At 41.4% G+C, this 25,961-nt stretch overlaps 1 protein-coding gene and 1 pseudogene across 8 annotated transcripts in view; one reads left to right on the top strand and one right to left on the bottom strand.

The window, feature by feature from the left end:
• Positions 1-25,961, bottom strand: part of INPP5F (inositol polyphosphate-5-phosphatase F) — an 84,583-nt gene that overhangs the window by 4,192 nt on the left and 54,430 nt on the right. For 4 of the 8 annotated variants that reach the window (XM_064595333.1, XM_045878972.3, XM_064595334.1 and 1 more), the window contains 10 exons: positions 25,526-25,593; positions 19,303-19,427; positions 18,463-18,540; positions 17,426-17,546; positions 16,064-16,192; positions 12,331-12,448; positions 10,189-10,387; positions 2,052-2,123; positions 1,006-1,079; positions 468-596 (listed from right to left, as the gene is read on the bottom strand). In XM_064595333.1, coding sequence (XP_064451403.1) covers positions 468-596; positions 1,006-1,079; positions 2,052-2,123; positions 10,189-10,387; positions 12,331-12,448; positions 16,064-16,192; positions 17,426-17,546; positions 18,463-18,540; positions 19,303-19,427; positions 25,526-25,593 — 1,113 coding nt within the window. Of the gene's footprint in view, positions 1-467; positions 597-1,005; positions 1,080-2,051; positions 2,124-3,313; positions 3,528-10,188; positions 10,388-12,330; positions 12,449-16,063; positions 16,193-17,425; positions 17,547-18,462; positions 18,541-19,302; positions 19,428-25,080; positions 25,494-25,525; positions 25,594-25,961 lie in introns of those variants that run through there. The other 4 variants (XM_045878975.3, XM_045878977.3, XM_054508430.2 and 1 more) reach the window with 4 other exon arrangements.
• LOC135364672 (phosphatase and actin regulator 2-like) lies at positions 7,466-9,307 on the top strand (annotated as a pseudogene).

Below are 25,961 nucleotides of genomic sequence, written 5' to 3'. Positions count from 1 at the left end.
CTAAATGAAATTTGTGATCTTAAATTTAAATACAAGTTTATTTGCTACAATTTACAGAAAACTGCTTACTGTTATTACTCTCCCCACTAATTCAAAATGTTCTAAAACAAATTTTAACAGAAAAGTTAATAAAGGGCAAATGAGCCAAATCAATTGGAATTAAAAGTTTATTCTCATTTGTCCTGTGTTAGATGCCAAGGCAACAGCTGTGAACAAGACAGCAATGTTCCCTGACTACTGTCCATGAGAAGCATATGTGGTGGGAAAAAGCCCTAGTACCCCCATGACCAAACACACTGAGATTTCCCATTACAGACACCCTTGCCCCAAGCTAGATCAGTTCAAATAAGTTCCCTGCTTTCTGAAGACAGAGTAGCTATTTTAAGATTACAAAGCTATCTTCCATTTGTAATGGTAGGTACTGTCCCCACAAAAGTTACCACTGAATACTGTCCTCTCTTCATTACCTTTCCCATCCTCTTCTGGATTGCGCATTACAGCTCTCAGTGTGTGGAAATAGCCACTTGCTTCTTTATATCTGTAGTGCAATCGCATGCAGGAGAACTTCGGTTTACCAAAGAGAGTGGGTTCAGGACCTAAAACCCAAATGAGTATGGTTAAATCTTTCACATAAAATTTACTTTTTTCTGTATCTTCATTGGTTAGGTATTTAGCACATTTTTCTTATTCTAAATGAGAGTACACAAAATACAATCATCACAGTAAGATGATTTGGTTTGATGAGACTAAAAAACTTTTCTTTAGTCTCAAATATTTAAACTTTCTTGATCCTTGGTTAATCTTCACAAGGTAAGTAATAAAAGAGTTATTAGACTATCATCTACCACTAATCTCTAAAGAATAGAGTCCTAAGAAATAGACTACTTGCAATATCAGTATCCTTTTCTGGTTCTATTAAGTTGTAATGCTTGCTCAAACAATGTGGCCCACTCTTGGGAGAACAATATTTGCTTTCTAGGACTTGGTTAGCATGTTAAAATTTACCTATTTCTATTTTTTCCAGGTCTTCTAGACTTAGTCGTTGATACTGGTTTACTTTATCAACTTCATCATCATAACTGGATAAAGGGAAAGGAAGTAAAAAAAAAAATAGGATTAAAATCAAAAGCGTATCTGGCTTGTCAGCGGAGATATAATAGTAGCAACTTCTATGCAGTTAAAATCTTCCAGGGCTCAATACACTCTGGGATAGAGTTAAACATTTTAAAAACTAGATGAAATGAGATTAACATATATGTAGTTCAGTAGCTAAAGGAGAATCAGCTTATACATCTTACACTAAAATCAATTACAAAATATAACTTAAAACCAACAAACCTAAAACTTAACCTAAAAGGAAGGCAAACACACACATACGTATACTGAAGGTATGTGTTTGTGAATAACACAGCAGATAAACCTGCTGTCCAAAATCAAGAATAAAAAATCCATATGATCAATGCCAATGGGCACCGGGGCCAATGACTGTTCATACAAGGCCAAAAAGAAAGTATTTACTTAGAGAAAAAAATTGATTTTGGTAAGGCAAATGAGAAAGTACTTGTATTTGTGCTAGTGGCATTGTTAATTAGTAGTCTTTCTGGAGATCTGGCAATAAACCACACAATTATTAGAATTCATCATACTCTTGTAACCAAAGAGAAGCATGTGTGTGCATGCATGTGCACAAAATTATCTGCACAAAGACAACTGTATCATTGCTAATAGAAATAAAATGGAAGTATCAGTGCTAAACAATGGGGAAACGTGTACTGGATAGTAATAAAAAATGTATACTCATTAAAGGATATGGAGTACATCAAAACATGGAAAATATATAGGAAATTAAATGCTAAAAGAATATTATATAAACACTGATTACAACTCTAAAATCACATTTTCAAACTGATAAGAGGAACAGTGATGTAACAGTATGTAAAGTTAAGTTCCATATAGCAAAACCAGATTCTTAATGTTGTCATGAACTCTAATAGGAAATGTATACTCATATTAAAGGACAATTAAAAGCTTTAAATCAATAAGCAACTTACTAGGCCACGTAGTAGGCAGAGTTAGAAAGCAGTAACAGCACATCCACATCTCTGTGAGTAGCATCAATGAGGCTAAAACAGACATGACACAGGGAATAAAATATTTTCGTTTTCATCTGCATTCTCACCAAAATTCTATAGCAGAACCACTGAAGATAAAAGATTGGTTGGGGTGGGAATCAATCAGTGAGTCCTACTTTTAAAGTCAGATATATACAATCTATCCATTTGGAGGGGGGTAGGTGTCAGGAAAGGACGGTAGCTGAGGAGAGGTCCCTTCTCAGTGGTGGTCAAGGAGGTGGGAGGACTCAGGACAACAAGATAATCTGCAGGGGGAGGGGATTGGGAAGAAAGGAACACCCTCAGGCTCAGAAGGGAGAAAACGTCTAGATTATCTCACAAGACCTAACTTCACGTTAAGTATATTTTTACACACGTGTAGAATGCATCTTTTGGAGGAAAAAAATTACATAGAGCATTTAGGTGCAAAAATGGGACCAAGCCCAAGACACTTTGTGTGTTTCTTACTCCAGATTTATTTGGCTTTTAAAGAACGAGTAAACATTTCCTTAGTCTAAGTCCGTTTTACTGTATTTTCCCTCCACTCACAAATCAAGTATCAAACTAAGGGTCCGAAACTAGGTGAGTGTTGATGAATCCATTAAACCTACAGCAAAATACACATTTTTCTAAGATTACTAATAAAAAAATGGCCCACGTATAAAATCTACAAATAACCAACAGATAAAGCAGGCAAAATGTGAACTTGAAGCTTCTAATATTCATCTAACACCAACAATATGAATTTCCAATCAAAAAGTGGAAATTAATCTAATACTGGTCTCAAAATTCCACTGTACGAGTGGGTATTGCTCCCTTAGAATTTCGTACCTATTTGCCAAGATTTACCAAATGCTACTGAAAAACAAATGGAAAACAGGAGGGAAAAAAACCATTTGTCGATGGGAGTCACGTCCTTCAACTGCGTCAGAATGAGGTCATTGTTTAATGCGCACTGCGGAGAAAAACGCACCAAAATCTGAGCCCGCAGTAATTTACATCCACGGCACCTTGTCGCAGCGCACGCACCTCGGGCGGTCTTAAGCTAACAACTACGCCTCGATTTTCACCTAAAATAATACCGAAAAATGCGGCGACTGAGATGCCAGGGCCCACCAGCCCACAGCCGGACCCCAACGCGCGCCCCAGCGGACCTGTCCGCGAACCCCCGGCGCGCAGCCCCCTGCCGCCGCGGTACTTACCGGCGCGCCGGCCGCGGGCGCTCCCGCCGAGCCTGCGCAGCTACGTCACCACACACACTGCGCAGGCGAGCAAGTCCACGCGTACGAGCCAGCGCGGCCTCGGGCCCGCTTCCCATTTGGGCGCTACTATTTACATCAGCCCGACAGGATCCTCAGTCTCAAGCATTATGTCTTGAACAGAAAGCACTGGGCGCGCAACAGGCGGTCAGGAAAAAGCCCCCCCCCGCCCCCCCGCGGTTTTACCGGAGTCTCCGCTGCAGTAAATAGATTCCCTCCCCCCGAAGCGCACAACAGACACGACTGTCAACACGGACGAGAAAATTAAGCCCCCCCGACTCCCCCGCCCCCCGCGTTCGCAGCCTCCGAGCTGCTCTACTCGTTCTTGCTTTCCTGCCAGTCAGGCATGCCCTCCTTCCACACGATGAACACAAACACCGCCAGCACCACATGCAGCCCCACCACCGCGACAATGGTCGCGTAAAAGCCACTGTCGTCAGGAGACATTAACAGGAGACTCTGGAAAAGAAGCAATTTGCAGGAAAAATACAAGCCCACAGGAACTTTAACCATCAGTCCTGCAAAGAGGAGAAAAATCTTGAAAGTCGTGGCCAGGCTGCCGCCTTCGGGCTTGGGCTCGGCGGCACTGCCGGTGGCGTTGCCGGTGGCGTTGGTGGGCCGCTGGGCGGTCGGCGGAGGCCTGTGGGAGCGCGGCATGGTGTCCGTCCGTCCGTCAGTCGGTCCGTCCGTCGAGACGTCGAAGCTCGGTCACAGCCGCCTGCACCCAACCTCGCGCCTGCAGCGACTGCGGAGACTGCGGCAACTGCGGCAACTGCGGCGCCAAGCCCCGCCCAGCAGGCACGTCTCGCTTCCGGCCGCCCCCGCTGCCGCGGCACGCACCCAGTGCGCATGCGCGCCCGCCCCCCCAGCCCGCCCGCGCACGGCGCCTGGCCCACGGAGGGGCGGGGCGCCGAGGTGCCCGCAGTGCCCGGGACCCCCGCCGGACGCCACGGCGGGGAGGGGCGTCACCGCCGCTCGAAAGGACGCGGGCGGCCGCGGCACCGCGAGCGTCTGTCCCCTGCGCTCACATGCCCAAGAGCGTGGCTGCTCCACTGAAACGGGTGAAGGGGTCATCGATCTACTCGGGGTAGAAGCAGCGGATGCAGTAGAGCTGCGCAAAATCAGGAGTGCGCTGGCCGTGGTCCCGCAGGGCACCCGGGCAGGACGCCTGGCGTCCTTCCTCTTTTTAGGCTCCTCTTGCCACCCGCAGCGCGCCCCCAGGCACCCGTCATTCAGGGCCCAGCGCTTTGGCGGAACGGGGCGCAGGGCTGGCGTTGGGGGGCCGACCGGGCCCGGCAGGCCTTGGTGCCGGGGGCTGGCCGCGGGCGGCCCAAACAGCTCGGGGCTGCAACACGAGAGGCGGCGGCGGTGGAGCGGGGGCGGAGCGGGGGCGGAGCGGGGGCGGCCCGCGGGCGGCGCGGGGGCGGCGGGAGAGGAGGCGCAAGGAGCGGGCCGTTCGTGCTGCGGCAGGGCTAGGTATTTGTCAACTGCGGTCGGAACGGTTTCTGTGCCAGAGAGTTAAGCGGCTGGGACTGCAGTGCAGCGAGTCTCTGGCGCAAAATTTAAGGGGACGTCAAAAACACCAAGCCATCAAGGTAATCTTTAGTGCAGTATTTTAAAAAATCAAAATTAATTCCAAAATACGAGGAACAAAACACCAGCGTTTTAGATAAAGATAGGATCCGACCCTGCACCTCTACAGCCTTAACCCCTGTAAAAGTTTATCAAAACACGTAGCTCAACCCGACAGCAAAAAGACCCCAGTTTTTAAAATGGGCAAAGGATTTCAACATTTTCTAAGGAAGATAAACAAATGGCCAACAGGCACAAGAAAAAATCCTTCACATCCTTTGTCAATAGGGAAATGCAAGTCAAAACCACAGTGAGATACCACTTCACGCCCCTGAGGAGTACAATTTAAAAAAAAAAAAAAAAAAAAAAAGGAAAGCAAGTATTAGGAGGTGGAAAAATTGGAACCCTCATACACGGCCGCTGAGAATGTCAAATGCAGTCACTGTGGAAAATAGCTTGATGCTTTCTCAAAAGCACAGAATTACACATGACCCAGCAATTCCCACTCCTAGGTATGTACCCCCAAATAAAAAACTGGTGTTCAAACCAAAATTTGTACGTGACTGTTCAGAGTATTACTATTTACAATAGCCAGAAGCTGGAAACAACCTAAATGCCCATCCATGGAAGAAAACAAACAAAATGTGCTATCTCCACAGGACGGAATACCATTCAGCTGTAAGAAGGAATGACATTCCGATACATGCCACAGCATGTGTGAACCATGGAAACATGATGCTGAGCGAACGAAGCCAGTCACAAAAGGTCACATGTTACATGATCCCATTTATATGAAATGTCCAGAACAGAGACATCTATAGAGACAGAAAGTAGATTAGTGGCTGTCTGGGCAGAGGGACAGGAGAATAGGGGGTGATCGCTAGTGGGTACAGGGCTTTCTTCTGGAATAATGAAAATGTGAATATACTAAAAGCTATTGAATTGGGCGCCTCGGTGGCTCAGATGGTTAAGCGTCTGCCTTCAGCTTAGGTCATGATCCCAGGGTCCTGGGATCGAGTCCCGCATCGGGCTCTCTGCTCCTTGGGAGCCTGCTTCTCCCTCTGCCTCTCTCTCTCTCTGTCTCTCATGAATAAATAAATAAATAAATAATAATTAAAAAAAAGAAGTAAAAAAAAAGCTATTGAATTGTATGCTTTAAATGGATCATATGGCATATGAATTGTATCTTAATAAAGGTGTTTTTAAAAACACAGAACCCAGGAGTGAATGGCTGAGGCAGACAGGTACCAACTGGTGAAGACCCCAAGCCCCACGGCTGGCTGGCTGGCTGGCTGAGCTGGCGCAGTCATTCCCAGAGCTGCCTCTCCCTGTCCTCCATCAAGTGGACCTCTGGGTCCACTGCTCTGGCTCAGCTGGTAGACTGTACAAAGGTTCTGTAGCAACTCAGCTAGCCAAAGAACCAGTTTCCAAACATCTCCCTTCAGGGGCAAACTGTCCACCATCCATAAGATCTTCAAGCTTTGCAAATGAAGAAAAACACCAGTGGCGAATTTAAAGAAATTTTAGCAGTATTATAAAGGATGGCAACCACAAGACAAAGTAGAGAAGAGCTAACTAGGAGGGTTGTTAAAGAAATTCCAACGGACACATGATACCCATGAGAGAATAATCCACCTGAGAGGAAAATGTAGTGAATCTGAAGATGGTACTAATTCTGTATCTGAAAAAGCATCTCCTCTGGAATAAAAGGCAGAAGAGAAGATAAGACTGTTCTGAAACAATGCTGATTCCTGCTCCAGCTCCTCTAGAGCCCAAATCTAAGGCTCCAGATCACCCGTGCCTCCCAAAGGGGCCAAGACTGGGGCCAGCCACAGGGTGGCGAAGTGTCTCCTATTACCACGAAGATACCAAGACTCTTGATAGGCAGGTCCCTATCCAGCCTGTTTTGCAAGCCAACAAGCCAAAACATGACCTTCAAAGTCACCGACTCCAAAGCATCAGCTTCACTATCTACTCCACTCCATCCACATCAGCTTGCCTCACAGCTTCAAAGGCAGTAGTTTCTAGTAAAACGGTAATAGTGGGAAACACAAGAGGCAAGAAAAAAACTAGCAAGTGGCTAACACCTCAGCCACTGTCAGATGCAACCACTTCTGGTATGGTCAGCCTTAGAGGAGATCCTTCTGAGACCAGAGTGCAGAGTCTCAGACCCAAGTAGTCTGTCCCTGTCACCCAGGAGCAGACCACAGGCAAATGCCACAAGTCTGTTCCCCCCCACACACACACCTTGTCCTCTTGAGAATCAATACATCACTTCCTCAGACACTCCCATTGTCCTGTTTAGCAATGAAGCTACTTGCCCGTTCCTCCTTAGACCCAAGTTAGTGTCTGTACTGAAGAGACAACACACAGAACCATTCTCCATCAGGCACTGATGTGTTAGCACCAGTAAGAGAGGGAAGACAGCACGTCAGCCAATGAGATCTAAGCCGACGGGACAATCTTCAGAATCTCTGTGCCCCATAGGACAAAGGACAAAAGGTACCATTAGGTCCATGACTCTGTGATGGGCCTCTTTTGGCCACCACCAACCATGAGGAAGAGGAGGAGGACAGCGGTGGTGAATGTGCTTTGGCACGTAACACAGGCAAAGGGACGCTCTCACAATAAAACTTAGCAGTAGACCATCTAAGAAAGAATGAGAAGACATAACATCTTGCAGTGGTGACATGTGAAGAAGAGAGGTAGGGAATCCAGGAACAAATTGGAAATTAGGAGACTTAGCCAGAGGCCCACAGCTGAAGAATTCGAGCAAAGAGCTATCCTAAAACAAAGGCATGAAGAAGTAGACCAGAAAATACAAATGGAACTACAAGGCAGAGTCCGCAGAAAGCTTGGGCAGAGACCCACAGGGGCAGAGCTGGGAGCATGAAGCATTTTGGAATTAGGAATACGTAGAGGTCACTGACTCCCCTGACTATGATCATCAGGCAGGCACGTAAGTCCTGGGCCAGGTTGAGACCTATAGACAAGGTAGAAGTGCAGAATTAAATGAACTTAAAGGCCCAGAAAGGTTTCATCATCCATCATGAAATGTGAGACTGTTTGGAAATAGCCACTGGTAATCTTTGGGGGTAGCGCCACTTGCTAAAAATGTGATAATGTGCTGGAATGCAAAAGCTTATCTTGCAGTGAAGAAGAGAGGGCTCTGCTTTTTTTTTTGGAAAGTGCTCCTCACCTGTATAACCCAAATGAGGCCACCAAAGGGAAGGATGTAGTGACACTTGCTGTCTAGCATGTGTTATCCATGTCAGTTATGCTTCACGAGGAGCTTTACCAAAGAAGATGAGCAGAACACAATCACTGGCTCCCAGTTATCCAAAGTCAAATCGTACAGTGCAGGCTTAAAGACAAATGAGGAGTTCGATTGCTAGGCACTAGAAAGGGGTGGGAATCAAACAAAATCAGAACAAAAGAGAAGTATTTCATCATGTGAATGAAGAAAAGAGAAAATTGGAGTAGGCATTTGGCATCTGGGAAGTTATTATGGATTTGGGAATCTCACCACCCAACAAGTTTTCTTAAAGACCTGATCCTAGGAAAGGAGACCGTCTGGTTTCAGCCCTGAGTTGGTTTAGTTCATACAGCATGGGTACAGTACAGCAATTTTGGTTTTGCCAGTGAGCCCAGTTTCCAGAAAGACGTCTGAGTGTTTTTATGCATGTTGTTCTTTTTTTTTTTAAAGATTTTATTTATTTATTTGAGAGAGAGCACGAGAGGGAAGAGGGCAGAGGGAGCAGACCCCCTGCTGAGCAGGGAGCCCAACGTGGGACTCGATCCCGGGACTCCAGGATCATGACCTGAGCCGAAGGCAGTTGCTTAGCCAACTGAGCCACCCAGGCGCCCTATACATGTTGTTCTTAAATGCAAGAGACTTCTAACAAGAGACTCTAACAAGAGTGCTTATCCCAATTTTGTAGCAAGCTTTAAATAGCACAGCTAAACACACTTTAAATAGTTTGAAACTCCTCATCCAGGATACCAACTTTACAGGAGAATTACAGGATCAGAAATCAAGTCAGGTGCAAGGTGACCTTACAAAATGGGAGTCAGCTTTAGAAATAAACCTTCTGGTCTTTCCCTATTTCAATTATCTCCAAAGTAGGAATAAAAATACTTGATCTAAGGAAGATGATACTGACCATCACGACACCTTTAAAAATCTCAAATGCAAAGTTAAAACGCAAGCAAAATAACCTGCAGTTATTTCTGAATGGGAATTAAAAGTACTACCTTTTTTGGGGTGCTGCATTAAGTTGAACTGCTATTAAAAAAATTAAGGTACATAAATAAAAAACTTTTACCAAATGGCTCATAGGAGCATAGAATTTTTCTGCTAATTTGTATGTGAGGAAGACCTCATCTCTTATTTTAAGAGTCTGAAAATTGCATCCATACATAAAGTATTGATTATCAAAGTGAAATAATCCATGAAATTAAAGTCATGGAAGGTTTCCCAATGAACCTAAAGCCAATATTGTTTTTTTATTTATATATATATTATATATATATATACACACACACACATATATATATATATTACCTTGCATTCAGTTGTTCTTTCAAGCTTGTTTTATGCCCCTTTTATTAAAATCACATGAAATGTAATATAAGATAAAATCTAAATAGAGCTATTTATCCTCAGAGCTTGGTCTAAAACTTTCTGCAATGTTTCTGATTCATAATACTGAAGGTTATAATGTTAGATTTCAGCCTAGAAGCAAACATTCAATCTGGTGAACAAATTTAGATCCTGCCATTCACTTTGAAGAATGACTTGAAACTGATTTTTGTTTCAAATATGCTGAGCATTAGTTGGCCTATTTATTTTGTGAAAGGCCAGGATACTTTACAACCAACCAAAGTAACTAGCTAGCATCACCGCACTTTTTGCTGCACTGTTACGTGCTTCAGAACAATAAACCTAGATCTGGGAGGGGGGTGAGGCCCAGCTGTGAACTGTAGTTCTACAATTTGGGTTTTTAAAAAATCAAATATTCCTTTAAAATATTTCTCTTCATTACTGAGTTGTTTTAATGCCCCTTTAATTTTGCACCCAAGGTGAGGGCCTCAGTCAGCTTGCCTTAGTGACCAGTCCTGTATTTGAAAACTGCCACGCATCATGCATCCATGCCCACAGCTTTACAGACGACCACTAGTACTAATTAGGACAACAGCATCAGAAATTAGGTGCCATTAGTTACCAGGACATCACTCCAACTCACCTGGGGTCACAGTCAATGAGGGCCCAGCCCCCATGGAACTTCTCATCATCAGGCAGCAGTAACTTCATATAACTTTGTAACAGCTGGTTAATCAGTTCCTGGTGGCCTCTCTGATTCTCCTTATGCAGAGCTTCATGTTCTTTCTCCTTGGTAAATATGGAATAAAGATCTTCTGTCACTGGAATGCCTTGCATCAAATCTAGAGTAGAAAGTGTTAATATCTATCATCATCTTAATTTGCTAATACATTTTTAAAAAACAAAAGAGAATGTAAGATCTAAAACAACAGAACTCATAAGAAAACACAGGCATGAATCTTGGTGATCATGGATTAGGCTTTTTTGTTTTAGATAGGACACTAAAATCACAAGCAACAAAAATGAAAAATCAACAAAGTGGCCATCACCACAATTAAGAACTTTGTGTCTCAAAGGGCAAGATCATGAATGTGAAAAGACAATCCACGGAATGGGTGAGAGTATTTACAAATCATCTGATATTCTGTATTCAGAATATATAAAGAACTCCTACAACTCAGTAACAAAAAGACCAAGCCAATTTTCAAATGGGCATAGACGGATGCCTGGGTGGGGCTCAGTCAGTTAAGCGTCTGCTTTCAGCTCGGGTCATGATATCAGGGTCTTGGGATCGAGTCCCACATAAGGCTCCTTGCTCAGTGGGGAACCGGCTTCTCCCTCTGCCCCTCCCCGCCGCTTGTACTCTCTCTCTCTCTCTCTGGAAAATAAATATTTAAAAATAAAATAAAATGGGCATAGGATCTGAACAGACAAGCTAACTTCTTCATGGTGTGGCCTGTAGCTTAAGCTTCAGGAAGCACTGTAATCCATTCCCCACAGACGGGCAGGACAGCAAGACTGTCAGCTTCTGGGACAGAGGTGCCGACCACTGGCCTTACAAGGGGAAGCAGTAAGCCCAGACTGCTACTGGCCTCTCTCTCTCTCACCTTTGAAGAAATCCAGCTTCAAGATTCAGGTGAAGCTGATGCTATGGATGGTCAGAGTGAGAGAGGGACAGAGCCCGGATCTGCAGTGACATAACTGAGCTGCTAGATCCATCAAGGGAGGAAAGGTATCTTATTTTTCCTTGATTAAACTGCTGAAATCCAGTTTTCCAGTCAATACACACCCTACCTGTGGCAAAAACCAAACTTCTTTACACCAGACATCTCAAATTCCTAACTGGCCTGTGTCGAGGCCCTACTATTTCATGTATGACAAATAATTAGATTAAAAATAGGATTTAAAAAATATTCTCAGAGACCACAGGACAAGCTGTTACTTTGGTTCTAATCCAGTATGCTCTGCATTTACTTTAATCCTATGAGGTACTACTTTCACGCAAATTAAATTTACAAAATATGCCAACGTATGAATTCCACTAGGCAAGCAACCCTCCATTTCCTCTTCCAAATAATGATAAGAACTGGTTAGGATAATCCCTAAATCTGATACCCTGATATTATGTTCTTTCTTTTTTTAAAGATTTTATTTATTTATTTGAGACAGAATGAGAGAGAGAGAAAGAGAGAGAGCACATGAGAGGGGGGAGGGTCAGAGGGAGAAGCAGACTCCCTGCGGAGCAGAGAGCCCGATGCGGGACTCGATCCAGGGACTCCAGGATCATGACCTGAGCCGAAGGCAGTTGCCCAACTAACTGAGCCACCCAGGCGCCCTGTTCATTCATTCTTATCGGAAAGGATGGTGTGTTGCCTACAGCAAGCACATACGATAAATGTCATATGGAGGAAAGAAAGACATCTCATTACATCTCTCAGCCTTGAGTAATGGAAAAAACAAATAGAATGTGGGGTTTTCAGTTGATGAGGTTTTAGGCTACCTCATTCCATACTCCAGGAACCTCAACTCTGCCTTCTGTGGCAAGAACAGCAAGCTGACAAATATGTATGGGAATGAGCTGTTGCTCTTTTTGCTTCACCCTAAAAAATTTGTCAAATTCGAGTCTTGTAAAAATGTGAATTTGATTTCTTGGGTAAGATGCTGAATGTAGAAACACAAGTATATTATAAAACATGAACTATGTCAATGAAGTTGGTTTCTGTAAAAACACTCGTCACAGAGGAATAACAAATTTTAAAGAAAGAAAGGCATTTAGGTTCCTTACCTATAACAGCTTGCCTATAAGCATCCTTAAATCGATTCAGGTAATACCTATTTGCCGAGTTAACACCATCTTTCATAACTCCTGCTAACTTCCTTTCTCCTGTCCTTGTAAAGTCACCCTGTCAAGGAAAAAGTCATTTTGACAATTGATTCAAACACAAGAATGTTCCCAAAGTCAACGTGGGCTTTCAATACAAGACCAAAATTCTATAGGCTTTTATAATTTCTAAGTAATGTAGTTAAGTTAAAATATCTACTAGTATTTGGCTGTGACCCAAGCACATCAAATCATTAGAACGCTATCCGTGGCATCACGTCTTCACAGTTGGATGGTGCTGCAAAGTAAATCCACTCCTGGTAATCTGCAGAATTTCTATAATTTACAAGTCAAAATTTCCTATATAACAAATAACAAGAAGATTTTCAAGCCTCAAACTGGTATGATACTCAAAAATCACAAATTTCTGATGAGGGAAAGTGTGGACAGTTCCCTAGAGTTTATTACAATGGGATTTAACCAGTGGACGTGGATGTGTGTGTACAAAGAACAGAGATTTCTGTACCTTGCTGCCCATTACAATCACTGTAGAATGATCCAATGAAGATTTAAATTGTTTTGTTTTGTTTCTCTTGCTTTTCACAACAGAGGTGTCAGAGCAAGTCCCTAGAGGGCACTGACTTAGCTGGAGGTTTGTGCCCTTTGATCATCTCTCCATTTCCCCCATCCCCTGGTAAGCACCAACCTCTTTGTTTCTGAGTTTGATTTTTTTAGATTCTACATATAAGTGAGATCATGCAGCATTTTTTTGAAGAATGTGAGAAGGAATGGCATTAATTCTTCTTTAAATATTTGGTAGAATTCTGGGGCGCCTGGGTGGCTCAGTTGGTTGAGTGACTGCCTTCGGCTCAGGTCATGATCCTGGAGTCCCGGGATCGAGTCCCGCATCGGGCTCCCTGCTCGGCGGGGAGTCTGCTTCTCCCTCTGATCCTCTTCCCTCTCATGCTGTCTCTCATTCTCTCTCTCAAATAAATAAATAAATAAAATCTTTAAAAAAAAAAAAATTTGGTAGAATTCACCAGTGAAACCATTTGGTCCTGGGCTTTTCTTTCTTGGGAGGTTTTGCTTATACTGATTCATCAAATCTCCTTACTCATTGGTCTGCTCAGATTTTCTATTTCTTTGTAAGTCAGTCTTGGTAGGTTGTATGTTTCTAGAAATGTATCTCTTTCTTCTAAATTGTCCAATTTGTTGGCATATGATTGTTCAGAGTAGCCACCTGTGATTCTATGTATTTCTATGATATCAGTTGTAATGTCACTTTCATTTGTAATTTTGAGTCCTTTTTCTTCTTGATTAGTCTAGCTAAAGGTCTGTGGATTTTGTTTATCTCTTCAGAAAACCAACTCTTGATCTTTTCTATTGTTTTTCCTATTCTCTCTTTCAAATATTTCTGTTCTAATCTTTATTATTTCCTTCCTTCTGCTAACTTTGGGCTTACTTTCTTCTTTTTCTAGTTCCTTGAGATGTAAACTTAGGCTGTTTGAGGTCTTTTTTTTTTTTTTTAAAGATTTATTTATTTATTTGACAGAGAGAGACAGAGACACAGCAAGAGAGAGAACACAAGCAGGGGGAGTGGGAGAGGGAGAAGCAGGCTTCCCCTGGAGCAGGGAGCCCGATGCGGGGCTCGATCCCAGGACCCTGGGACCATGACCTGAGCCGAAGGCAGAAGCTTAACCACTGAGCCACCCAGGCGCCCCTCTTTTTTATGTAGGCATTTATAGCTATAAACTTTCCCTTTAGAACTGCTTTTGCCGCATCCCATAAGTTTTGGTATGTTGTGTTTCCATTTTCATTTGTTTCAAGCTTTTTTTTCCATTTTTTTTTTTTTAAATTTAGCCCTTTTTGATTTCTTCTTTGACCCATTGATTGTTCAGGAGTATGTTAATTTCCACATATTTATAAATTTTCTAATTTTCCTGTTATCGATTTCTATATTCATACCACTGTGGTCAGAAAAGATACCTGATACAATTTCTATCTTTTCGAACCTTGTTGAGACTTGTTTTGTGGCCTAACCTATGATCTGTCCTGGAAAATGTTCCACGTGTGCTTCTGAAGATGTGTATTCATTCTGCTGTTCCTAGATGAAATGTCCTATATATGTCTGCTGGGTCCAGTTGGTCTATAGTCCTGTTCAAATTCACTATTTCCTTACTGATTTTCTGCCTGGATGATCCATTGTGGAGAACGGGTTATTAAAGTCCCCTACTGGGGTGCCTGGGTGGCTCAGTTAAGCATCTGCCTTCAGCTCAGGTCATTATCTCAGGGTCCTGGGATCGAGTCCTGAAACAGGCTCCCCCCTCAGCAGGGAGTCTGCTTCTCCCTCTCTCAGCTCATGCTCTGTCTCTCTCAAATAAATAAATAAAATCTTAAAAAAAAAAAAAAAGTCCCCTACTATTATCATACTGCTATTTATTCCTCCTTTTAATTCTGTTAGTAGTTGCTTTATATATTTAGGTGTTCTGATGTTGGGTGCATAAAAGTATCTCTTTAACCAGTAACTTGTACAAGGACTTCTAAAGTCCAGTTTCCTTAATTAATAAAAAGCTTTTTGATATTTATCACTCAACCAAAAGATGAACTATTTGATGCCGGTTGAGACCTTGATACAATTTTTTATAAGAACTATCCTGAAATGGGGCGCCTGGGTGGCTCAGTTGGTTAAGCGACTGCCTTCGGCTCAGGTCATGATCCTGGAGTCCCTGGATCGAGTCCCGCATCGGGCTCCCTGCTCGGCAGGGAGCCTGCTTCTGCCTCTGACCCTCCCCCCTCTCATGTGCTCTCTCTCTCTCATTCTCTCTGTCTCAAATAAATAAATAAATAAATCTTTAAAAAAAAAAAAAAGAAAAGAAATATCCTGAAATGAACTATTAACCTTGAAGGAATATTAACATAAAACTAATTTAAACTAATTCCACCATTTCTTACTGCCCACAGAAGGAGTATTTGGTGACCAGTAACTACAGGTTATATTTAAATTCTGTGAAGATCTAAGCTCTGTAGGATCTTCAAGAGACTTATTCATAACAACCACAAAAAGATAATAAAACATTTCTTCAGCATTTACTGTGTGCCTGGGAATGGTCTAAGCCCCCACATGCATTAACTCATATAATCTCATGACAGTCTTGAAGTGTGTCTAGTATTATCCTGTTTTACAAATGAAGACACAGACACAGAGAGGTTAAGTGACTTGCTCAAGGTTGCAGAGCTGGTAAGGGGCAGGGCTGGGATTCAAATTCAGCGGAGGCAAATTATCATACTAGGGATCGAATTCTAGCAACAGACATGTTTTATCTGTGTAACATTTTAAAAACCAACTATTCCACATGAAATTCCAGATTTCTAAACCCCCTTGAAAAGCTGGAAGATCTAGCCACACTGGGCTTCCGTCCCCATACGGAAGCAGTAGAACAGCCCCCTCCTGAGATAAGATACGCTCTTCCTTAGGTCTGCCCCCATCTTCCCCTTTAAGGTAATGGGTGGTCACATTACCTGGCCCCAGGAGAATCTGAATATGTGACCGCTGCCTGAGCTGAACGTTCCAGAAAGGAGTCAAATACATAGACTACCATCTGTAGCCCCCGTATCTTTCTCTCAAAAATGAAGTTGGTTTAAAACTGCATCCTGTGTCCCACAGAATGATCCACAAAAGCTGGCTGTCGGTACTTGCCTTCAAAGCAGCTGTCCCAGCATACTGTCTGCTAATGGAGTCCCCGTTGTTGGCCCACATTATCTGATAGATCCGATTGCACTTCACTGGTAGGGGCTGTTCCGGGGGCATCACACCTAATTTTTTCAGCTAAAATTAACACACTGGTGGATTAGCTACATATTAGGCAGGAAACCACAGCATCAAATATACACTGCAGAAAACGGAAGCATGTTCATGTACAATTTCGGACCCTTAAATAAAAGAAATGGTGTTTCTGGACTTCTCCAAAATAAAGCACAATTGAGAGAGAGTTTTATCAGTTGCTACACATGATTAAGTAGAATGAAATATTTATACTGTCTTGGTGTAATTTTTAATGTGTAGGCTATTATATTTTGTCTTTGTTTTAAATTTGCCTATGAAATGAGACTATCAAAAAAGCCTCCTGAAACAACAACAATATTAGCAGGAGAAGAGCAGTAAGCGTCCGGTAAGTGTGAACTCTGTGCTGAGGCTAGGGTTCTAAGAGCTTTTCTTATACAAATTATCTCATTTACTCCTCGTAACAACCCGCTGCAATCAATACTCTTATTATGTCCATTTTAAGGATGCAGAGACAGAAGTTTAGGAGGTGGAGCTTTTGCATGGGGTCAACCCCTAATATGTGGTAGAGCCAGGGCTGAGCCTCAAAACCTGGCTGCTTGAGTGCAACACACGAAGGAAGAGACTCACCATCTCAAAAAAACAGTCCCCAGGTTCTATCAAAAAAGCCCAGACACGGTGCTAAGGTCCACCTTGAGAATTCATTACTCAGGTGTTGTGGGGTTGAAGATCTAAAGGGGGACACTGAGTAACAGATGTTAGGACTGGAGGAAGCAGCCACCACCAACTGGGGTGTGCAGCATAAAGGCTGGTTCTGTGGTGCCCGAGGAGCCAACAGCTGCAGAGAAGGCGCCAAGACGGCTCCAACACAGGTGAGGACGCTTGTCCCTTCCTCCTCCTCCGGCCTCATGGTCTTCCTTTGGCACCTCCTACTGGCAGAGCCTGGCACAGCGCCAGCCGGCTGAGCAGAAGGCGCCGCAGACTCCCAGCCCCAAATACACAAGGCAGGATTTGGAGCTGAGAGAAAGAAGGCGTATGGCCACACACTGCCACCTGATCGACGTTGAAATGTTGGGCCTCACATTTTTTAAATGAGTACTTAAGAAAATGCCACTTAATTCAACTTATTTCTAGTGAAGGTTGTACTTTCCGGGTTTTAATGCAACAAGGACATCTGTCTGTATGCTGTAAATGTTCTACAGAACAACGATCTTACTTGTTTACATGTGGAAAAAAACTAAAAATGAATACTTACAATGCAGTGAACCCCCCAATTACCTGCTGTTCCATGACCACTCGGGCGATGGCGGCTTGGACCACATTGGTGCGATCCAGGCAGTCCATGCAATTGACACGAAATATCCCTTCTTGTTTACATATCACCCCGGCTTGATCGACCCTTTTCAAAAAGAGCCTGGGATTATTTTACAATATGAAATACTTTAATGAGGTTTTCAAAAACCACAATTCTTCAGAGGATAGCAATAACACCAGTAGCACTGGTTATCCCTCTGTCTGGAATACTACGTGACAGGCACTAATGGGTACTTTGTAGACACTGTGAATTTACACAGTAACTTGATAAGAAAGACATCATTATCCCCCTTTTGAAGAAAAACAAAACAAAACTTGCCTCAAGTCTCACGACTACTGAGTAGAGCTGACACAACCCCAGATTATGCTATTCTACACACTGAAGCCAGAAGGCACTTTAAAACACCACCCTGTCCCTCCCTTTTGACTGCAAGGAGAAACGCATCTAAATGCATCTAGCTTGAACAAAGTCACTTCACCACTCAGTGAGGAGTCCTGCAGCATACCTTGCGTGTCCAATTTCTCTGGCCACCTCTGGTCTTAAAGTCTAATTCAGTGTTCTCTCCTATTCTTTAAGCCAATTTCTTCTTCCTATATCTCCCTCCTGCCGTCTGAGAATCATCTTCCTTCTCTGATAATTCTCTGATAATTCTGAAATGCCTGCAAACTGAGACCAAGTACCCTGAAGCCATGTTAGGGATGCTGGGAGAGAAGAAGGAAAGAGGAAATGTAAACCATGGAACATTAAATGGAATTAAAGAAGAGTCATAGAGCATGTCACTCCATCTTGCCTGACCACCTAACACTTTTTCCCTGTTCAAAGCTAACGCTGCCTGATGACGGACACTCTCTTGAAAAGGAGAACAGGAATTGGGAAGCAAAACAAGAAAAACAAAAATGGTTTTTCAGCTGGCTATTATTTGAATACTTAGTAGTACCAAATACATATGATTTCACAGACCAAGAGTTTATATCAAATTGACTTCTTATGTAATACCTACCAACACCACTTCATGTCAAGAATAATGTCATAAATGGCATCTGTTAGAGTTTGAACATTCTCAAACTTCATTCCTCGGCTAAAATACATGCCAAAAGAAAAAAAAAAATCTTTAATAACAGGGTTTTTTTTAGCTTAAGATACACTATTTAAAGTAGCTTGGAAAAATTAAAGAAAATTATTGCTTTAAGTACATGAGGTTAATACTACTAGAAATTATTTAGGCAACTACATAAATGCTTATAATTAATCTGCATTTTGAAAGAAAATATATTTAAGAACACATTGAAACATATCACAGGTATCAGAAGCTTCTTTCCCCACCAAATTTTCAATACATGAGTAGATGAACCCACATTAGAGCCAGGATTATGACAAAAGAACCTGGCTTTCAGAGTACACACAGGTTAAAGTTACCATCAAAATGATTCACCGATTATTGTTTTTCCAGAGCAAACTCTAGTGAAGTTGATCCATAGGGAAAGAAATATTACTAATACAGCACAAAGATGACACAACAGAATGATGTTTAAGTAAGGGGACTCCATTACGTTTGCCAGGCTGGGACCCAAGCAGAAACGAAAAGCTCCAGGAGTTCTCTGAGTGATAAAAGGAAAAATGGAACTCTCCATCTCCATGTTGCTTTGGGAAAGAAAGACTGAATATTTCAGGAATAACTAAATTTTTAGCCAAAATAAAGCTCGTCTGAAAATCAAAACTAAGTAACCAGGAGAAGCAGAAATGTTTCTTCCTGATAGGAAGACAAGAAGTTAAGGTTGCAGGGCAGCATGTACCAGAAACAACGGAACGGATCAGAACTCCCGTCAGGAAGCCCTCTTACCAGTGCTCATGGAAGTCAAATGAGACATAAGTGAGGTGTGAGCTGTTGAAGAGCAACACTTGCTTCAGGTAAGCATCGCCAATAATTTTCTCCCTGCCTGCCTGGTCCACCAAGTTAATAATAACCTGTGAGAGTGAGGAAAAACAAATTCAGTTTAATCAGACGTTAAAAAAATGTGGTTTTTAATCATTTTATGTGGTATACTGTTTTCGACACATTTTATAGCCATAGTTAGAAATTTATCTCCTCAAACATCAGCTTTTTTCCATGAAATTAGACTTTCACTTGTTACATTTAGGTTTATGAGAATCATTTACATCAATAGCATTAATAGCTATTTTATGCATTATATATTTGCAATAACCAATTCGAATATGTAATAAAAGCCAGGTCCTTTATCACAGCAAATACATTATTTAGAATAATTTTTTTTTTTAAGATTTTATTTATTTATTCATAAGAGACAGAGAGAGAGAGAGGGAGGGAGAAGCAGGCTCCCGCTGAGCAGGGAGCCCAATGCGGGACTCGATCCCAGGACCCTAGGATCATGACCTGAGCTGAAGGCAGACGCTTAACCATCTGAGCCACCCAGGTGCCCCTATTTAGAATGATTTTTAAAGAAATATACAAGACCTACATACGGACACTATAAAACTCTGCTGAAATACAAAAAAGAAAATCTGAGTAAATGGAAACACACTATGGTGCCAGATAGCAAGATTCAATATTGTAAAGATGTCAAGTCTCTCCAGATTAATTTAAATATCCAACAATCCCAATTGAAATTTGATCAGATCTTCCTATGGATGTGACAAGTTAATTCTAAAGTTCATCTGGAAGGATAAATATGCAGAAAAAGTTCTGAAAACTAATAATAAAGGAGTACTTGGCCCATTGGAGAGCAAAACATACTTTAAGTCTATAGCAGTTAAGATGGTAGTACTTGTGTAGAAACAGATGAATGAGGACACAGAACAGGACAGCCATCCAAGAGACAGACCCATGTACATTGAGGAATATAAAATATGGTAACAATATTATTCTGGGATAAGTACAGAATATTCAAATATGGTACTGGAGGGGCGCCTGAGTGGCGCAGTCGTTAAGCGTCTGCCTTCGGCTCAGGTCATGATCCCAGGGTGCTGGGATCGAGCCCCGCATTGGGCTCCCTGCTCAGCGGGGAGCCTGCTTCTCCTTCTCCCTCTGTCTACCGCTCTGCCTACTTGTGCTCTCTGTCAAATAAACAAAATCTTTAAAAAAAAAAAAATGGTACTGGAATAACTGTCTGTCTATATAGTCGGGAAAAACTTATTTTAGCTCCCTACATCTCATTATACACAAATTATAGATCCATTAATGACCTATTTTTTAAGTTATAAAAAAAATAGAAGAATATTTGGGATGATGTTTCCATAATTGTAGGATGGGACATGACTTTCTAAACATAAGATAAAAACCAGAGGGCATAAAGAAAAAGATGGACAAAGGAGACAATATGAAAATTTAAGACCTCTGTAACAGATGACAATACAAATAAGCAAAGGTAAAAGAACAAAACAAAAAGAAACAAAGAACAACCTGGGGGAATATACCTGTAACATAAAACCAATAATATATAAGAGTGCTATAAATTTAGTAAGAAAAAAATAAAGGATACAGAGGAAATTCACAGGAGAAAATATACAGAGCCAATAAACATGAGGCTACAACTTTGTTAATAATCAGAGAGAGAGACAAACCAAGAAAGAGACTCTTAACTATGGAGAACAAACTGACGGTTACTGGAAGGGAGGTGGGCGGAGGATGGGAGAAATAGGTGATGGGGATTAAGGAGTGTACTTGTTGTGATGAGCACCGGGTGTTGTATGGAAGTACTGAATCACTACTTTGTACACCTGAAACATTACACCGTATGTTAACTGAAATTTAAATAAAACCTTAAAAAAAAAAAAAAGAAATACAAACTTATAACAGAAAACCAGTTTTCATCTATACAGAGACAAAAATTGAATCCTAAATAGAGTCAGCATTGGTGACTATATGGGGAAATGAGCACTGACTCCCACTGTGGCTGAAGAGTATAAACTCGTGTGATCTTTTATACTGAGAGTATAAACTGTTGGGAACAAGAGTGCTAGGTATCAAGCTTAAAGGCATACTGTTTGATCTAGCCATTCTACTTCTAGAAATGTATTCTATAAAGCACACAGTGTCCCAAAATACATGAACGTTGCTTTCTGGAAAATTTTTACAACAGTAAAAACTATATCCGGAGGGTCCATCAGTAGAGAAAGAGAAAAAACAGCCACGAAATACTAAGTGAGAACTGCTGCGGGACAGTCTCCATGGCATAGCCCTCTACGGGCTTAATTTTACAAATGTGTATATATGCACGTGTCAAGATGGTTCTTGCTGCAAATGACAAATCACTGACTCAGATCTTAGAACAGTAAGTCTGGGGGTTGCATGGTTCCAGAATTGCTTAATTCAGTGCTACCAATACGAAATCTTTCCATCTTTTCTGCCGTCTTCGGCTTATGAGTCAGTCCTCAGGCTGGTTCGTTCACGGTTTCACCACGGCCACAGCAGTACGTCAAGTCCAGACACAAGCACCACGGAAGGGCTGGTGGTTCCTGTATCTCTTTTTATTAGAGTAGGAAATTGTTCCCAGAAGCTTCCCAGCAGGCTTCCCTCACATCACACCGCATGGCCAAACTGCCAATGAACACACACAGGCCAGTGCCTGAACCAATCACTGGTGACAGAAGAGTGGTGCCACCCTGAGCCAGACCGACCTGCGGGTCCAGCTCTGAGAGAGCAAGTACCTGGGGAGGCAGGTGGGTGAGGGAACGTTACTGGGGTACGGCCAGAAAGGAGGAGGGGTCTGCTCAGTGCATACACAGACACAACTGATATGTACAAACACGTTTTGAAAGTCAACACAGAGCAGGGAATGAGGGTGCTGAGGTTATTCTTCTTCCTTTACACATCTCAGTATTGTTACAATTCTTACAATGATTATGGGTTCCTTTTTTTTAAAGTTTTTATTTTTTAGTAATCTCCACACCCAACATGGGACTCGAACCCACGACCCTGAGATCAAGCATCGCAGGGCTCCTCCGACTGAGCCCGTCAGGTGCCCCTATGTGTTACATCTAAATTGCGGTTTATTTACTGTAATGCTAGTTAGAATTACACACAGTGCTGATACAGGAACTTATTCACATTGTAAAAAAGTTCAAATGTAGATAAAGGTCAAATCCTTCTTCACTGCAATCCAGACCCACAGCCTTCCCTGGAGGTAATAATGGGTTAGCAGCATGGTGTGCACCCTTTCAGCCCATATAAGGGTATGCTGATATACATGTGCACGCCATATATGTGTGAGAGCATATACTTGGAAAAGAATTACATGTATATATGGGGCGCCTGGGTGGCTCAGTCATTAAGCGCCTGCCTTCGGCTCAGGTCATGATCCCAGGGTCCTGGAATCAAGCCCCGCATCAGGTTCCCTGCTCCATGGGAAGCCTGCTTCTCCCTCTCCCACTCCCCCTGCTTGTGTTCCCTCTCTCACTGTGTCTCTGTCAAATAAGTAAATAAAATCTTAAAAAAAAAAAAAAATTACACGTATATAAGTAACACGGTTTTGTTTTGTGGGTTTTAAATGGCAACACACCATATGCTGTTAGAGTTTTTTCTCACTCTACTGTGTGATTTTAAGATCTTTCCACGCTAGTACACACAGATCTACCTCGTTTCTAAGCAATTGTATCCAACATTTTAAATATGCCACGCTTTATCCGCTGACCTCCCGATGAACAGTCAGGGTACTCTGATGCTGCAATCAGTGTTCTTGTACAGGACTCCCGCAGTGAACACGTGTTTCTCTCAGGTGGACTTAAAAATTTTTTGTATTAGAATTCCAGTTGTTCCACTTCCTTAACAAACCTTGGCATATACTATCTTTTTATTTTAGTCATTCTGGTGTGTCAGTGGTTTTAGTTTTCATTTCCCTGATGGTTGATGAAATGTAACACCTTTCTTATGTTTATTGGCCTGTTAAATATACCTTTTCATGAATTCTGCTCAAGTCTTTTGTCCAGTTTTCTTTTAGGCCATACATCTTTTTTTGGGGGGGGGGTGGTTTATAAGAGTTGGGTTTTTTAAAATAACTCGATATGAGTCTTTTGTCCTAGATATATATTAAAAATATCTGAAATATCTTCTCCCACTTTGTGAACTGCTTTTCCACTCTCTTAATGGTGCCTTTTAATAAACAGAAGTACTTTCCTTTTTATTTTTTTAAAAGATTTACTTGAGAGAGAGAGAGTGCACGCCAGCAGTGCAAGTGGGGAGAGGGAGCAGAGAAGCAGAGCCTGACGTGGGGCTCCATCTCACCACCCTGAGATCACGACCTGAGCCGAAATCAAGAGTTGGAGGTTCAACCGACTGAGCCACCCAGATGCCCCTTTTGTTTATTTTTTAAATTATTTAATGTAAGTAATCTCTAAACCCAACATGGAGCTTGAACTCATAACCCTGAGATCAAGAGTCACATGCTCTCTGGACTGGGCCAGCCAGGTGTCCCCAGAAGTTCTTTATTTTAATCAAGTCTAATTTATTAATTTTTTTCATTATGGTTGGTGATTTAAGCCCTAATATTAATACAGTTTCAATAAATAAATGATAAAATTTCAATAAAAGTTAAAAATTTAGTAAAGTCAAATGTATCAATACTTTTATTATGGTTAGTGCTTTTTATTTTTTTACGTTTTTTAATTTTTATTTTATTTATTTTTAACATTTAATTGCATATGTTAGTTTCTATGGGATCAGCAGCAAAACTGATCAAACTTGGTCAAGTTTGATCAATTATACAAACATACAAAGATTTCTCAAGTAAGAGTGGTGTGGTCTCCCTGAAAGCAAGTGGGTAGGCATTACTTTAATTAGGCCTTCATATTCTAAAGTCTGACCCTAGAAATCATAGATAAATTTCAAATTGAGAGCTCATAGATGATTGGGTTAGCTAACTCAAAAAGAGACTGAGGTATTGGTTGGCACTTTTTAAGTCCTGATTAAGACCCGAGGTCAAAAAGATGTTCTGGGGCACCAAAGAGAGGCTGGACTAAGGCCTTGGGCTTTTAAAAAGGGAAAAAAAAAAAAAAAAAAAGACCTTCTATATTTTCCTTTAAAAGGTTTATGGTTTAACTTTTCACATTCAGATCCACATCCACCTGGAAATGATTTCTATATATAATATACAGTATAGATATCAAAAAGCAAAACTACTGGACTAACAGTCTAAGCATATTTTCTTTTGATTGATAATACCATTTATAACAGCTGTACCAACTTGTTTCCACTAGCAATGTGTGAGAGTTCTCATTTCCCCAATTACCTGCCTTTATCTCTTATTATCAAACTTTATACTTTTTTTCAATCTGAGGATTTACTTTTTATTTTCCTGCTCAGCCTTTCTTTCCAAGGATTGCACAAAACTTATAGATTACTTTTGGAAGAACTGACATCTATTCAGTATTAGTCCTTCCTTCCGGGAACATGGTATTTTCTTTCCATTTATTCAGGTTTTCTTTTGTGTTTTTAGTGATTCTTTCTCCCACTTCCCGCCTCCATACACATGCTACCTTTTTTGTATGTTTATTAGGTTATTTTGTTGTTGTTGCTGTTAGAAAAATGCATCCTATAACATTACACATTCAGACTGGTCATTGCTCATGGGTAAGACTTACTGATTATTCTATATGAATCTCATACCTGAAATCTGGTCATCTTATTGAACTTGGAATTTTACTTAAGAGTTTTCACTTGATTTTAGTCTATATGATCACATTCCTCATATGAATACATAAGAAAGATGGGCAGAGAAAAAAAGATATTGAGAGATACATATCAAATTGTTATCTTCAGAAGGCAGAACTATAGGTGGTTCATTCTATTCATTTCTTCTCTAGATACTTCTTGGCCTGTAATAACTAACTGACAGACTGATATCTAAAAACAGTCTAAAGTAGCTGATTCAGTGATAATTCATCTTTAAGAATATTGAAAATACTCTTAGCTTATTCTTCAACTTCATGACAAGATGCCATTTTGCTTTATTACAAATAGTACATTGTTATTTTCATGAAATTTAAAGAAACAGATACATAACCATAGCTGAATATGAAGGAACATTTTATTACTACAGATCAAAGCCCACCTGTTTTTTGTAAATTTTCAGTTGTTCTTCGAAATGGGCACAGAAATACGCAACAGTGTCCTTTTCACCTACAAAGAAGTGATACAAAATCTATTTTTCTTTCTAACATTTGAGGCAGAAATTAGTGTCTATTCCATCTTTACTTTAACGTTTCAATAATTTATTGACAACCAAATGTAACTAAGATGGTCCAAAACCAGTATTTTAAAATAAAATGCAAAGCCAAAGATCTCGGATTCCTTTTCCCCTAATCAGACTGAACTGAACTACATTGGAAGCGCACACTAGGAAACCAGGACCTTTACTGTTCATGCATCCAGCCTATTGTTAGAAAGGGTTCCAGGCAGTTTATAATAAGAGACTAAAACCCTTCTACAAATATGAATGTTAAAAAATGAAGGTTTACTGGATTTTCACAAATATATATTAAGTTTTG

This window comes from Mirounga angustirostris, unplaced genomic scaffold (assembly GCF_029215605.1).
Source record: "Mirounga angustirostris isolate CCGP_5_RB_7025 unplaced genomic scaffold, mMirAng1.0.hap1 SCAF_6, whole genome shotgun sequence".
NCBI classification, from domain to species: Eukaryota; Metazoa; Chordata; class Mammalia; order Carnivora; family Phocidae; genus Mirounga; species Mirounga angustirostris.
The sequence above is the reverse complement of the archived record's forward strand: the minus strand, read 5'-3'. Positions and strand labels throughout refer to the sequence as shown.